Source organism: Heterocephalus glaber, unplaced genomic scaffold (genome assembly GCF_053883595.1).
Source record: "Heterocephalus glaber isolate CG9 unplaced genomic scaffold, H.glaber_assembly_v1.0 deba00001689, whole genome shotgun sequence".
Taxonomy (NCBI): domain Eukaryota; kingdom Metazoa; phylum Chordata; class Mammalia; order Rodentia; family Bathyergidae; genus Heterocephalus; species Heterocephalus glaber.
Genome location: NW_028258414.1, coordinates 8,921,301 through 8,936,613, shown reverse-complemented (window position 1 = coordinate 8,936,613; position 15,313 = coordinate 8,921,301). Strand labels below are relative to the sequence as shown.

The 15,313-nt window shown below is 51.5% G+C and overlaps 1 protein-coding gene across 17 annotated transcripts in view; it reads left to right on the top strand.

The window, feature by feature from the left end:
- Positions 1-7,305: 7,305 nt before the first annotated feature.
- The window catches only part of Megf11 (multiple EGF like domains 11), a 300,131-nt gene continuing 292,123 nt past the window's right edge, over positions 7,306-15,313 (top strand). For 11 of the 17 annotated variants that reach the window (XR_015446493.1, XM_013076212.3, XM_087199058.1 and 8 more), the window contains exon 1: positions 7,400-7,480. Coding sequence is in view for 1 of the 17 variants with exons in the window: in XM_087199054.1 (XP_087055180.1) it covers positions 9,302-9,348 (47 nt within the window). In the remaining 16 variants the exon portion in view is untranslated. Of the gene's footprint in view, positions 7,481-8,450; positions 9,349-15,313 lie in introns of those variants that run through there. The other 6 variants (XM_021237045.2, XM_013076211.3, XM_087199053.1 and 3 more) reach the window with 5 other exon arrangements.

The following is a 15,313-nucleotide window of genomic DNA, read 5'->3' as shown; positions in this document are numbered from 1 at the left end:
CACCTAGGACAGTGCATGGCACAGGATGGGCACTTAGTCACTGTTTGCCAAATGACCAGATGAGTCAGCAACCACATTCGGCACAACCAGCTCTGGAGCTACTTGGAGTTGTTTAGTCCAACCTGACGAATCTTTTCAGAGTGCTTTCGGTGTTCCGGATGCCCTGCCAAGCTGCTGAGGGTATGGAGATGAGTAGCATGTGGTCCCTGACTTTGCAGGGCTTAAGTCCGACGCAGGGAAGGGGTGTGTCACCAAGAAAGGCAGGGTCCTGTGGCTGGCGACAAGACAGGGCTATACCCAGGGTGCCAGGGAAAGCAGAAGGAGGGTGGGCGTCCAACCCAGGGCTTCAAGGAAGACTTCTTGGGGGACAATACGCCTGAGCTTCATCTGATTGGATGAGTAAGAGTCTTAGAAAGATGGGAGAGCTGTTGAGTGTGGTGTCACACACCTGTAATCACAGCATTTGGGGAGGCTGAGGCAAGAGGATTGCAAGTTTAAGGCCCACCTGGAAACTTAGGGAGCCCCCGTCTCAAAATAAAAAGTAAAAAGGGCAGGGGGTTGTAGCTCAGTGGGAGGCCCTGGGTTCCATTCAGTACCTAAAAACCCAAAACAATCCCTGATCCCTCTGGAGGAGGAGAGTCTGTACTCTCTTATGGCTCCAGGTAAATTCTCTATGCTGGAGAGTAGAGGCTGCAGCTAGGACTCTCCTGCAGAGACTTGGCGATTGAGTTGTGGTTCAGGGGAGGGTGGAGAGCGCCCAGAAGCCAGTTAGAGCATCGTGTTTGATAAGTGCAAACTTGTTATTTAGTAACCATGAGGATTGTGACTTTGTAAAACTAAGAGTGGCGAGTCTCTTTGAAATTTGACTTTAGACTAAGAGTGAATGGAATTATGAGCTTCCTAGAAAATAAAATGCCCTGGACTCCTGGATTCAGCTCAACTGGAGTCAAAAGATAAGGAGCCACAGGTAAAAGCCACGAGCCTTTCTTTCCAAGTCTGTCTCTCCATCCATCCATCCATCCATCATTAGACCTGGCATCATTAAAGACATTGGAGGATTGAAATAACTTTACAGAATTGACAACCTACTGGGGGGATATAGGCCTATGAAAAGGTAGTCACAGAAGCTGGATGTAGTGGGACGCACCTGTAATCCCAGCATTCGGAAGGCTCAGGCAGGAGGATCGGCATGAGTTTGAGGCCAGGCAGGGGTACATAATAGTTCAAGGCCAGGCTGACTCTCTCTTTTTTTTTTTTTTCTGATACTGGGGATCGAACTTGGGTCCTTGTGCTTGTGCAGCAGGTGGTGAAACCACAGAGCTAAATCCCCGGCCCAGTAGGCTGACTCTCATAGTGAGACCCTGTCTCAAAAAACAAAACAAAACCCCAAAAATTAATTACTGGGGATTGAACCCAAGGCCTTCCTACTGAGCTATGTCCCCAGTCCTTTTTTACATTTTTATTTTGAGACAGGTCTTGCTAAATTGCTAAGTTGTTGAGGTTGGGCTTGGATTTGGGATCCTCCTGCTTCAGCCTCCAGGAGTGCTGGGCTTATAGGCCTGTGCCACCATGCCCCACTTTTAATTTATGTTTTTGCTGAGCTGAGGATGGCATGTGTGGGACAAGTGTCCCACCCTTGAGTTCCATACCCAGCTCTCAGGCAGGATTGAATGCTTGGGAGGATACTGAAGAGGGGAGAATGTGTTGATCTCTAGATATCCTAGGGTCCTAGATCCTCAATGGGAAAGTGCTCAGAAGTATCATTTTTCCAATTCTGAGCTGTGAATAAAATGAAATCAGATGACACTGACCCCAGCCAGAGGGCTGCATGCTCCCAATGGCCTTCCCCATGGCATTCATTCCCATGGGGCCTGGACTAAGCAAATGGGATGCGACAAAGGTGTGTAAGGAAAAGAGGAAGGGAAGGCACCACTGTCTTGTGGGTAAGCAATTTATGTCCTGCTGGCTGCGGCCTGCTGTGTCCAGAGGACTATTTCCAGTGATTTAACTCTGCCTCTAACAGATGCATTTCATAATGACTTATTAGCCAAACAGCATCATTAATATATAACTGTTAACTTCTGTAAAATCCACACATACAGGTATGTTAAACTCATTCCCTGATTTCCAGAATCTCACATCCTCTAGGGACCTGTGATGCCTCAGAAAGCTGCCTTTTGCATCCAATTCTCATTTCTATAAAGAAGATTCACAAATTCATGTTGTTGGGTTCCAGTGCATAAAGCACAGTTCCTGCTCTTGGATTGTGTCCAGGTCACCTTATGCCTGTGGGAGAACTGAGGACTTAAGACAGAATGCAAGTCGGGTTGGTGGTGTACAATTATTTATTTTATTTTATCTTTTTGGTACCAGGGATTGAACTCAGGTCTTTTTGCTTGCAGGGCAGGCAGCGGAACACTGAGCTAAATCCCCAGCCCAAAATTGTTTGTTTTTTTTTGTTTTGGTACTGGGGATTGAACTCAGGACCTTGCGCTTTCGAGTTAGGCAGCGGAACCACTAGGCTAAATCCCTGGCTAAAGATATCTTTTTTGTTTGTTTTTTGGTACTGGGGATTGAACTCGGGACCTTGCACTTGCGAGGCAGGCGCCGGCACCACTGAGCTAAATCCCCGGCCCATGGTGGTATACAATTATAATCTTTACACTCTTGGAGGCTGAGGCAGGAGGATTACAAGTTCAAACCCAGCCTGGGCAATTTAGTGACTTAGTGAGACCCTGTCTCAAAATAAAGACTAAAGAAAGGGCTGGGGATATAGCTTAGTGTGAAGGTCCTGGGTCCAATTTTCAGTACTGAAAACAAAAGAATGAATTTCTAGTATCATATTTGGCCCCTTTCCCTGGTAAACATGACAGAGGGAGATCTAGACCCAATCCAGTTTTCCCTAGATGCAAGGAAATTCTGTCTAGACACCACATTTCTCAGACTGTGTAATAACGTAGGTTACAATAGTGGCGCATCCCAATAAATAATACCTAATAATGTCATAACAATAAACTATCATTGAAACAAACTCAGAAAATGTACAGTGGCGCTCTCCAGCTCTAGGTTCTGAGAATGAGTCACATACTCAATTTTCAATTCCAAGCAATCGCTACTTCTGACGGCTACACACAAATAAGCTCCACCGATCTCATTATATATTCAATCCATATTCAAAGCTATTAAATATTGAACACAATTTAATAAATACAACTAAGTTAATCAAGACTTCGATTGGTGGTTGTGGCTTCATAAAAAGCTTGTGGAAAGTCTTCCCACGGGGCTCCCTTCTGGCCCTCACCTCCCCCGCCCTGTTTTTAAGGGAGGTGGAAGTGGCAGTGTGTGGGGGTGGGAATTGTGGCTTGCTGGTGTGTGCACAGGTGTGTCGGGTAGGACTGTGCACCAGGCACCTGCAGACGTGTCAGTGTGACACGTGGGTTACCTTAGACCAGGGATGATGAACCTTTTAGAGCTTTCAGTGATATAAACAGCCCTCTGTGGCACGTGCCATGAGTTCACCACCACTGCCTTAGACCCTGGGCCTTGGGAGTTTCCCAGGAACGGGAATGCCTTGGTCCCCATACTGAGGTGGTTTCAAGGTCACCCTGCTGAAGGTTGTGCTGGAGCAGGCACAGTCAGGGAGAGGGCTCCTTGGGTTTGGGCCCTGGTCCCCAGCCAATCAGTGCAAGACACCCCAGTATCCAGGAAAGAACTTTGAACAAGCTTGGGTTTGTTCAAGTTCAGATTCTGTTGCTTACTGGTTATGTGGCTTTATCTGGTAAATTACCATTCATTCATTTATTGATTGGCGCTGGGGATTGAACCCAGGGCCTTTGCACTGAGCTACATCTCTGACACCCTATTTATATATTTTGCTAAGTTCCCCACACTGGGCTCAAACTTGCAATCCTCCTGCCTCAGCCTCCCAGAGTGCTGGGATTACAGGCATGCATGCCCAGATTGGGCAACCTGGGGAGACTCAGTTCCCAAATGAAAAATAAAAGGGTGTGGGAAGCAGCTAAGTTAGCCTCTTGAATCTTCAGTTTCCCCTGTGTAAACAGAGGACAGTGCCTGCTATGCAGGATTGCTGTGAGGTTTAAATGCCATCAGTGTCTACCTGATTAATAAACTGTTGATACTTTGCACATCCTTTTTTTTTTTTTGAGACAGGATCTTTCTATGCAGTTCAGCCTGGCCTTGAACTCACTATGTAGTCCACAATGGCCTTGAACTTGAAGTGAGTTCCTTCCTAGTGCTGGGGATTATAGTTGTTTGCCACCATGCCTGTTTTTTTTGTTGTTGTTGTTTTATTCTGAGACAGAGTCTTGCTATGCACTTCATTTTATTTATTTATTTATTTATTGATTTATTGATTTATTTATTGTTGTTTTGTTTGTACCTGGGATGGAACTCAGGTCCTTTCCCTTTCGGGGCAGGCAGCAGAACCACTGAGCTAAATCCCCAGACCCTTGCAATGCACTTCAGGGGCCTAATTCACTATGTAGCCCAGACTGGCCTGGAACTTGAAGGTGTCCTCCTGCTTCAGCCTTCCTAGTGCTGGCATTACAGGCATGTGCCACCAGGCCTGGCTTCCTTTGGATATTCCTTTGACAAGGCAGGGCCCTACCACAGGCTTTGCAGTAGATCTGAAGGTTAACAGGACAGGGCTGTAAAGGCCTTAGGGCCTGGCCAGAGACAGACATTTCACCCAGGCACTCTACTACATCCTGTTCTGCCTAAAGTTTCTGGAATTTTCCCTGCACTTAATAAACCCCAGCCATCCCTGGGAGTCCTCTGTGGCTTTGAGCCTGGCTCTGCAGAAGAAGCAGAGAAAGGTGGTTCCCCAACATGAGAGGCAGGGAGGGCAGGAGAGAGGGAATCCCCTTGCTCCTGGCGGAGGGAAGGGGTGCAGCTTTCTGCCTGGGCCCTGGCCCACCGGCAAGGCAACTCATTCCTAGGCTCCTCCCAGCTGGGTCACCAGAGCTAGTAATCCTGCTGTCCTGGCAGAAGTGTGCACGGGGCAGAAATGGCCTCCAAGGTGGTCACAGAGCTGACAAGTGGAGCAGGCATGGGTTTGGTCATGGGCATCTCCCAGGCCTTTCTTGGTCACCTCTCTGTGTTCTTTACCATGTATCTTCTTGGCCCGTCAGAGTGCAGGTTTGTTCTTGCTTTGTTTTGTTTTTGGAGACAGGGTCTGCTGTGTAGTCCAGGCTGGCCTTAAACTCATGATCCTCCTGCCTCAGCCTCCTGAGTGCTGGGATTACAGGTGTGCACCACCACACTTGGCTGGAGTGTAAATTTTTTTTTTTTGTACCAGAGATTGAACTCAGGACCTTGCACTTGCAAGGCAGGTGGCAGAACCACTGAGCTAAATCCCCAGCCCTGATGTGTAAATATTTTGATAGCAGGATTTATACCTCAGAATGGTGGGCTGTGTGTGTGTGTGTGTGTGTGTGTGTATGTGTATGTGTGTTATCAGCGATTGAGTCCAGGGTGAGGTATACTTTCATCTCAGATTATGCTCTTCGGTGAGTGGCATGGATTTAGATGTTACAACTTCCAAAAAAAGGTGAGTAACGTGGCACCACCTGTAATCCCAGGGAAGATTTGGGAGGATGAGGCAGGATGATTGAAAGTTTGAGCACAGCCTGGGCAATTTAGTGAGACTCTGTCTCAAAATAAAAATGAGAAGGGGCTGGGGAATGTAGCTCAGTGGTAGAGTGCCCTGGGTTCCATCCTCAGAACCAAAATAATAAACCAAAGGAAACCCTCAGTGCAGCTGGGCTGGACATGGACAAGGAACGTGTAAAGTGGCATCCCCCAAATGTAGGCTCTGAGGCCAGCGAGTGAGTGATGGCGCATGGGCTCCAGTGTGACCCCTTGCTGACTCTCAGGGAGATTTGCTAAAAGTGTTTCTGGCTCTGTCAGGATGTGTGTTCTTGGAGCCTTGCCATCTGGGTGGGGAAGGTGCAGCTTTATGTGGCTTTTTAGAGTATGGCAGAAGACCGGGCAGTCCCTAGCACAGGCAGCAACACATGGGGGGTAGAGCTGGTTATGCAGGAAGGCCTGCCCCACCCCTGGAGTTATAAGTGGAAGGACGGCATGGGGGGAAGTGGAACTTACAACCCAAAGGCAAATGTCAGGGAGAAGATATGCAAAACCCACCTGTTTAATATTAATCGGTAACAGTTGCCAAGTGCTCCTATGTGCCTGGAGCTGAGCTTTGGTGAATTATTTGGTTTAATTCTCAAAGGGCTCACAGTACTGTTACTGTTCCCATTTTACAGGTAAGGAAACTGAGGCTAGAGAGGTTACCAAGTGGCGGAACATGGCATCTATGATATCCACTGCTGGAGAAGCCCTAAAGAGTATCTAACCCAGCCCTTTCCTGCTCAGGTGGGGAATTGCGTGCCAGGTCAGACAGCTGTGAAGGGCAGCCCCAAAGTCTGCCCAGGAGCCAAGGCTAGGCTGGGGCAAGGAGACTCCCAGGTGCTGAATTTAAGCAGGTGCTCATTCTTAGGTGCAGAAGCTGCACTTGCATGGCCTTGACGCTGAGCGCCCCCTTAAATTCTGTGCCCTATGAGCCCCCCTGCCGGAATGAGCGCGCCCCGCAGGTGCAGGGGTGCAGGAGGTGATGGCCAGGCGTTCTTCCCTTGGGAGTGCTGCAGCCATCCAGGACCTAAGGAGCCCTGCTGCGGGGAGGTCCCTGGCTCTGGACCCTGCACAACCCCATGAGGCTGTAGCGTGGGCCCTGCCCCTGCCGCGACCTCAGCAAGGCAAGCTCCTTGCTCTCTGGGCCTCAGTTTCCTCCTCCCATCAGGTGTCACTCAGCCCAGCTTGGTCTTGCCACTGAGTTCTTTGCTTAATGCCTCGAATCCAGTCCAGATGTTTATGGAGGTCCAGCCCTGGCCCGTCCCTCTGTCCCTGGCTTGTTAAAAGGCCCTGGTCTCCTTCGGCCCTCGTGGGACCCCACCCCATCTCTCTTGGAGAGGGAGTGGGCCCGCAGGGGGAGCAGAGACGCGAGGTGAGAAGGAGACAGAAAAGAGAAATAGAGAAAAGAGAGAGCAGAAAGAATGATAGGGGGAGGGGAGAAGGGACGCTGGAAAGAGGTGGATCAGAGAAAAAGGAATCCAAAGGAGAGCCAAAGAGAGAGACAGGAAAAAGAGCGCGCGCGCGCGTGAAGCAGGGTCTGAAAGGACCAAAGAGGGAGACGGGAGGAAGAAGGGGTGGGGGGCAGGAGGGCGGGAGCGGCGCGCGGGGAGGAGGGCGGCTCGGCGGAGGGAGGGGCCGAGCTCGGGGTGGGGGTGGCTCGCGGCGGCGCCGGCTCCAGCAGCTCCGGCTCACGCACTCGCCCGCCGCCCGCTGCCCGGCTCCAGCTGCTCGTGGCTCCTGCGCCCGGCCCGGCGATCGCGGCGGCTCGGGCTCAGGAGGACCAGATCGCGCGACCAGCTGGCGAGCCCTGGGAGGGCCGCCGGAGCAGGTAGGTGGTTGGGTGGGGTCCGCCTGGACGCGGAGCTCCGGAGCGCCGGCGACGCCAGGAGGCGGTGGTGTGGGTCCCAGGGCTGGGGAGGGGGCTCTGCAGCCCCGAGACTAACTTTCCACCTGCTCCGTGGGTCCCCGGCGGCGCAGCCAGCTGGGTTCCGGGCTGCGGAAGCCGAGTTTGGCGCAGAGAGGCGTTGAATGGTGGGGGGTCCGGGCGGCGCGCGGAGCATCCCGGCGTGGGCAGGCATGCGCTCTCCGGCCGCAATCAGGACGCAGCGTCCGCGGCGCCTCCACGTGCGGGGGAGACCCGAGAGCGGCGGCCGGCGCGGGTGTCCCGGGGAGAGCGCCCAGCCCGGGAAGCCGGGGACTCCTGCGCCCAAGCCTCCGGGGTGCGCGGGGACACGTGCGGGTCCGAGCCCTGGCCGAGTGCGTCTCGCGCCACTGATCCCCGGCCGGTCCACGCGCGCTTAGCTTCGAGGAGTCGCGCAGCAGAGTGCATTCCCCTTGTATGTGGGGAGTCCAGGACGTCAGGCAGCCCACTGGGTGGCCTGGTTCTTCTCACACAGCTCTTGCCCTCGCCGGCGACCCCAGCTCCCGAAGTTAAAAGAGAAGCGAGTCACTCCCCGTGCGCTCCAGGATCCGGGCTCGAAGTTCCTAACTTCTCGCCCCGCCGTGGGCGGCCGTGGTGGATGTGGAGAATGAATGGTCGAGGGGCCCCGTGGAGCTGTCCAGCGCAGCCGCCCTCCTCCAGGACTTGGCTTATTTTTCTACTTTATTAGAAATACACGATTTAAAAATAGGAGAATCGTGCCTCGCGGGCGTGGATGTTTGCGGGGTGGGACGGAGCCATCGCCGTAGAGACCCGGGTGCGCGGAGCCCGGTGCCACCAGCTTCTCCCGGCCTGGGCTCCCGGGCTCCATCCCGCGGCGGCCGCGTCTCGCTCAGTCCCTCTGGCCCGCTCCGCGAGGCTGGCAGACTCCGTCCCTGTTGGTCAGGCTCTCGAGAAAAATCTGTCAGAGTGGTTTGGCTTCAGGCTCCCTTCTGGAGAGGATGGAACAGGGCTGTCCTGCTTTGGGGGCGCTTTGGGGTCTGGGCAAGGGGACTGTTACCCGAGCATCAGCTCTCCTCCAGCGCTCTGACGGGGAAACACGGGTTAAGGTATTGGCCAGGTGGCGGCGCACGACGGCCAGCGGGGCTCCCTGAGCTTGCCCGGGCGCTGATCTGCGCTCCCCGAGCCCAGAAACCCAAGCCAGCCGAGAAGGGGAGCCCTCTGCCTCGTAGCCCTCTAGATTGAGTACTGCCCGGGAGATTCTCGTGCCAGATTTAGCGCAGTGGGGGCTCAAGCCGGGGGCTTTGCGCAGAGGGTCACCGCGACCTCGCCCCTGCAGGCTGGGCATGGTGCCCAGGACATTGAACCTACCACCCACTGCGCTTTGGCGGAATTTTCCTGGTGGGCAGCACGCACCAGCGCTCTCTTTGCTCGAATGTTGTTTAAGCCGTTAGAAATATGAAGTCTTTACAACTGCGGTACAGGCTTCTCCCTCCCATTCCACGGATACGCAGATGGGGGCCCCGGGAAGTGGGAGGACTCGCTCAGAGCTGGCTAAGGGAGGAAGAGAAGGCCAGCTAGGTCTCCCGGCTCCCAGATCAGGGCCCTTTCCAGCACTCCACGCTGACTTTACCACTTTCTCAACACCAGGCAGCCGTGCCCTGTCAGGCTGCTGCAGACCAAGCCAGGCTGGAGGGCTGGGAGGGTGAGGCTGGAGGGAGGACTGGCTTCTGGGTCCTCTTTCTGAATCTGTGCCCTGCACACTCAAGAATGACCCTTGGTTGCAGACCTAGCCTGTGCCTGAGCTGGCATCCTGGGTAAGTGGAACCCACAGCCTGGCCCACTCCATAGTGTGGAGCCGGCAGGGAAGGAGCAGCCATCTAGCAGCCAGACTCGAAGAGGGGGTTTCTCAGATGCCAGAGCTCCTGGAGGGCCAGGTGAGGGGTAGTCGAGAAAGGAGGGTTTGGATCTGAGCCTTGGGTAGATTTACAAGTGCAGGAATGGGCCCTAGGGCTTGAAAACTGGAGGGAGGGAGGAAAGCTGAAAGACTGGCTAAGCAGCTGGACAAAGGGCATCAGGGTCAAGGCCAATGAGAACTCAAGCTGAGAACCCTGCCTGGGCATCCTCTGTTTCTGCTCCAGGGTGGGCACTTGCCCCGGAAGTCAGCTCCTGTGAGCCTGAGGGTTGTGGCACCAGCTGGAAATAATCTGGCGTTTGCTTCTTTTTCCGTTTCTCCTTGTCCCCCAGGGTTTCGATCATTTCTTTGCCTCTTCCCAACCATAGCTGAGGACCTGGATATTGAAGGTGTTTGGGCTTCCTACGGGCAGGGCATTTACTAGGGAGATTTTGTCTCCTGATAGTTCTGGAACTGCTGCTCTGTACCGACCCCTTTGTGGGCCCTGGGGACATAGCCGCGAATCAGACTCCAAGAGTCCCGAGTCTCATGGTGGTCATGGGAGGCTCTGTGCTTCATAGGCTTGCTGTCTAGCTGTAGGGTATCTGCAGAGCTGCCCGAGGGGGACAGTCCAGCAAAGACAGCGACAGCCCCCAGCTTCCCTCGAGGGGCTCAAAGCTCCGAGGTAGAAGACGGGCAGCTGCTGGCAATGAGCTTTGGAGATTCTGTGGGCTTCTGGCCCCACCCCCAGCTCCTGGTTACCATTGATGACCTTAGCTGTGCACTGGAGAACTGCTCTGCAGAGCTTCCTCCAGTTAGCATGCAGCAGGAGGGAGCCAGTGAGTGTTGGCAATAGCGATCTTTCCAGGTATCCATAGAGACAGGTGCCAGGTAACCATGTGCCTCTTAAATTCCAGCATCTGTAGCTGCTCGGTAGCTCTGGAGCCCCATTGTACAGATGGATAAATGGAGCCCTAAATGCAGCAAGAGGGGCCTAGCCCTTATAGATTCTAGGGATTCCTGATGTCCGGTTCAAGTTAAAATGATACTCTCTGCCTGTTATGTAGACCAGTAGTTCTTGAATGTCAGCGGGTAGGGCCTGTGAAAACAGATTACTGATCTCCAACCTCAGAGTTCCTAATTCAGGCTTTCTAAAGTGGGCCTAGTGCTCTGCCTTTCCCAAGAGTTCTCAGATGCTGCTGCTGCAGGTCTGGAACTGTGCTTTGAGAACCAGTGTGGTGGAATGGGGGAAGCTGGCTGTTTCCCTAAAACTCTGCAAAGGGGAGAGCCTCCGGGTCAGGTTTGCAATGTAGCTGCAGGAATTCTGGGACTTGGTGGTATACAATCCCCTCCCCCTCCCCCCAGGTGGCCATAGAATTAAAAGAATATTTTATCTTCATCAGTGTACATACAGAGAGAATATATTGCAGTATAATTAGGGAATATATAGGCGTCCTGTGTTGGATGTAGTCTGTGTGCCCTGTGGCTCGGTGGGGGTTTGTTACAGCAGTGTCATAATTGAAAAGGTGCCATCCGCTCTGAGGACCCCTCAGGAAATTTTCATGGCATGGATGGTCATTGTCCAAAGAGCCACGTCTTCATTTAAAAGGAGGGAAGTCCGAGAGGTGGCTTCTCTTGCTCATGGGACCAGCCAGGTTTCATCTGACAGACACCAGGCAGTGTATTCTTAGGGGACAGGGAAAAAAAATTGAACAGCTGATGTGAGCAGAGAGCATATAGAAAGCCTGCATCACAAGTTTACAGATGTGTTCGTGGTGGATTTCAAAATGTTTTGCAACATTTTGTCTGTCTGTCTTGCCTGCATTTCTGATGTAAAGCTGTATCTCAGCAGGAGCAAGAGAGTTTGTTTCAACTTCACTTATCGAATAAATCTAACTGTACAGTTTATCCTCAATATATTAATTAGCCCCCAAAGAAAAGAATCATAAAAGAGTTGTTCTCAGGGCTGGGGATTTAGCTCAGTGGTTTCACTGACTGCTGCGCAAGCGCAAGGACCCGAGTTCGATCCCTGGTACCAAAAAAAAAAAAAAAAAAAAAAAGAGTTGTTCTCCTACATGCTGGCATTTTTCATCAGGATTCTATTTATTGATTATTTTACAGTTGAGAAGGAGCAAAAAAAAAAATCCATGTTTTTATAGCAAATAAAGCGGCTGCCTTAATTATGCAGGCTCAACATGTCTATTGTGAAGCAGGAAGTTGGAATTCAGCCTGACTCTCAAGCATTTGGGTGAGGTCTAATTGAGAAAGACATTTCAAAGAACAAATATTTAGGAATGAGGAGTTTCTGCTGATGGTCTCTCCGGCTGAGCACAAGTGCCTTGCTTTTAGCTTGATCCTCAGAGGTGGCAGCAGACAATGCCAGAGGACCCGGTCAGCGATGTTGAGATCACAGTCCAAGTATGAGGGAACAGGTCCCATGTAACCGGTGAGGAAGAGGAGAATCAATTAATGAAATGCAGATCGAACATTGATTGGACACCCAACCTCAGGATAGGCATAATGAGGGCAGGGAATAGGACTTGTTACATATTGTCCATAATGGTTAGCTCATGTATCTGTAGTGATGAGAGCCCTTGACTGGAGTGGGTATCAGTGCTGCAAGCCTCAGAAAACCTGAACTCTACTACTGGCTGAAACAATAAGGAACTTAGTATCTCTCTTACCAACAGGTGCGGGCTCTTTCTGTGTCAAGGTTCTTTCTTTCAGTGGTTCAAGAGCATCATCCAAGACTCAGGTGCTTTTCATCTTTCCTGTTCTCAAGGTCACAAGATGGCTGCCACAGTTCCAGCTGTTTCGTTCTCAGTATCTTGTGTGCAGGCAGTAAAGGCAGGAGGGGAACCTTTCCCAGAAATTCCTGAGCAGACTTCCTCAAGTCTTCTTAGCTGGAAATGGGGAATCACATGTCATGCTTAAACTAACCACAGGCAAGAGAAGGAGGTTATCATAATCATCTTGGTTGGGCCTCAGAGAGGAACTAAAGTAGGATGCTTTTAGAAAGGAGGAAAGAACAATCAATAGTTCTGGCTGTAGATTTCAAGACCTGGGTTTGAATTCTCTATTCTTTTTCAACCATATGCCCTTGGGCATAGTATTTCACCTTTTGTGCCTCAGTTTACTCATGTATACAATGGAATTTATTGGGAAGATGATTTTTTTTTTTTTTTTTGGTATCGGATTGAACTAGGGACCTTGCGCTTGCAAGGCAGGCAGTGGAACCACTGAGCTAAATCCCCAGCCCTGGGAAGATGAATCTAAATGAGCTCAAAATAGTATTTGATTGGTACAAGAGAGGTAGAAGATTATTTAAAGATTGGACAGTGGACATCAAAGAATTTATAACCTCATGCAGGAGATATGTGACCATCAACTAGAGAGCAGAGACAAAGTAAATAATTAGGACCCTCAGACCAATCGTCGTAGGAGGAGTAGTGTCCATGGGAGCCGAAGTAGTTAGGGAAGGCTTCCTGGAGGAGGTGGTTCGCTGTGCGTACGGAGCTCCCAGGAAGTATGGGTGGGTTCTCAGCTCCTTCTGCCCACCACATCATACTTCCTCTTGCTCTTCTTTTCTCAGTGGAAACTTTTGGCTAAAATAAGATCTTGTCTCTGCAATCATAGCAGCTTTGATAGTGTAAATATGGTCGGCTCTGACCAGCAGGGCTCTGGAAGGCAGCCCTGGAGCCCTGGATTTCGGTCCCTGGTGCCTTACCAGCTGTCTGAGCAGGTTGCAGCTGCTGGGCGAATGCTGTCCTGGGCAGTGGTGTTTGGTCGCCTGGCTTCCATCCTGAGGTCTACACACTTAGAATGAGATCCAGTGTCTTCCGGGCTCTCAAGCCTTCTCTCACTGTCTTCCCCAAGCTCGGGCTCAGAAGCTTAGCAGACTCCCAGCCCTGCTCCCACTATTGGAGGACCAGATGCCCCTTTGTCTCCATTATGTTTCTTGGCTATGTCTCCTTGCTGCCATGAAAATTCCCCTTTGTCTGGGTTCTTTCCACCTTGCTAGGCTCCTCCCTGTCTGTCCCCCGGGGGCACGGTGCATGTCTGCGCATGGGACATGCGTGTCCCAAGCCGCCTGTAGGCCACTGTCAAGGGGACAAGTGTGGGAATTCTAGCGTAGAGGTGGCCGTGGGGCCAGAGCCCCTGTTGTTCTCTGTCATCTTCCATCTCCTTTGCTTCTGGGGCATCCCAAAGCATGATATGTATCGGCTCACTGCCGTACATTTTTCTCTCATAGAACTCACTGGGTGAAGCCCAGTCTTCCTGTGCACACTGCTGTCTCCTCAATCTGCCCACATCCCTGTCCCCATCCTGCCGCTGGACTCCCCACCATGGTTGAACCCAAACTCATCCTTTCCTTGGAGACCTGTGGTAGAGCCACATCCACACTAGTGCTACCAGTGCCTGCAGCTGTCCCCAGGTATCTGTAACCATGATCGCCACACACAGGGTCCTCACTTCACACCGTGCTGGTGTCATGGTGCACCATTGTCTTTCTGATTGAGCTCGAAGGAGGGGTCGGGTGGGTCCTTCTTGTACCGTGTGTGTGCATGTGTGTGTTGTTGGGATTGAACCGAGGGTACCACACATGCTAGGCAGTTCAGTGTGCAGCCATTGAATTAATAAATCACAAGAATAGAATATTTACCTGAGAAATCATCCTTTCCACCTTAACTTCAACTGGGGGAAGGGAATAAAACTAACAAATGTGTCTTTTTAAAAAATTAATTTTATTGGTACATTTTAGGTATACAACATAATGAAAAAACGAGCATTTACTTTTTTTTTTTTGGTACCAGGAATTGAACTCGGGTACTTTTGCTTGTGAGGCAAGCGGTGGAACCACTGAGCTAAATCCCCGGCCCAAGTGTATGTATGTTGGGGACTACTTTCAGAGATTTTTGGGCACTGTTTTAACTCACCTTATAAGAGACCTGTGAAGTCAGATGAGCATACCAGGCGGTGTGCAGAGCTCTCTCCACCAGCAGGGGGCGGTAGGAGCAGTGCCTGTTCTTAGCGTTTATCTCCCGCTTGTTGCTGACAGTCTCCCCTCCCCAGGTGCTCCTTCCTCTAATTTCTTTTCCTTGTGTCTCACTGTTTCACTGTGTCCCCAGGACTGACTTTGGGATAATTCAGGAAACTTCTAGATTCTCACGGTGGACTCTGAACTTCCTGGGGGAGCAGCTAAGTCCTGATACTTGATGCGGAAGAGGGGTGAATGGGGAGGACTGAATAAAGGTCCCGAGATCTCAGAAGGCTTTGGATGACAGAGACAGGCGACCCCCTTCCTTCCCTGGAGGGAGGACGGGCGGGAGCAGTAACTGGCTGCCACTGTCAGGGTTTCACAGTTTGGGACACTCTTGGAGTGTGTTTGTTTCCTGACTTGTGACCTACAACTTTGTAAAGTAGATTATCACCCTCAGAAGCAGGTCTTAGGTGATTCAGGGGCCTTGCACCAGGTCACCCCAGCCCTGGTGCCTGAGGGAAGCTGGCCCTGGGGGTCGCAGAGGAGGTGGCTGGCCTGGTGCCTCTGGGATCTACCTGGCCTCAAGCAAACATTGTTTCAACCCCATCCTGGCCTGGGACCTGCCCTCCCCTGCCTGCCGGGCATGCTGTGTCATCCAAACTTAAAATAATACAATAAATAAAAACACCCTGCAGAAGGTGAGCAGTAATCTACATATGCAAATAAATGGCATGTCAGTCCCTATGAATATTAATTTGGAAAGGGAGTCTGAGGCCCTAAAATACAACGATTTGGCATTTTGCAGCTCCTCTGGCTTGGATAATCATGGCCTTTATTTTAAGGCTGCCCTGCGCCCAGCTGCTTCCTTTCCAAGGCTCTCTGGGTTCCCAGGTGCATGGTGTCCCAG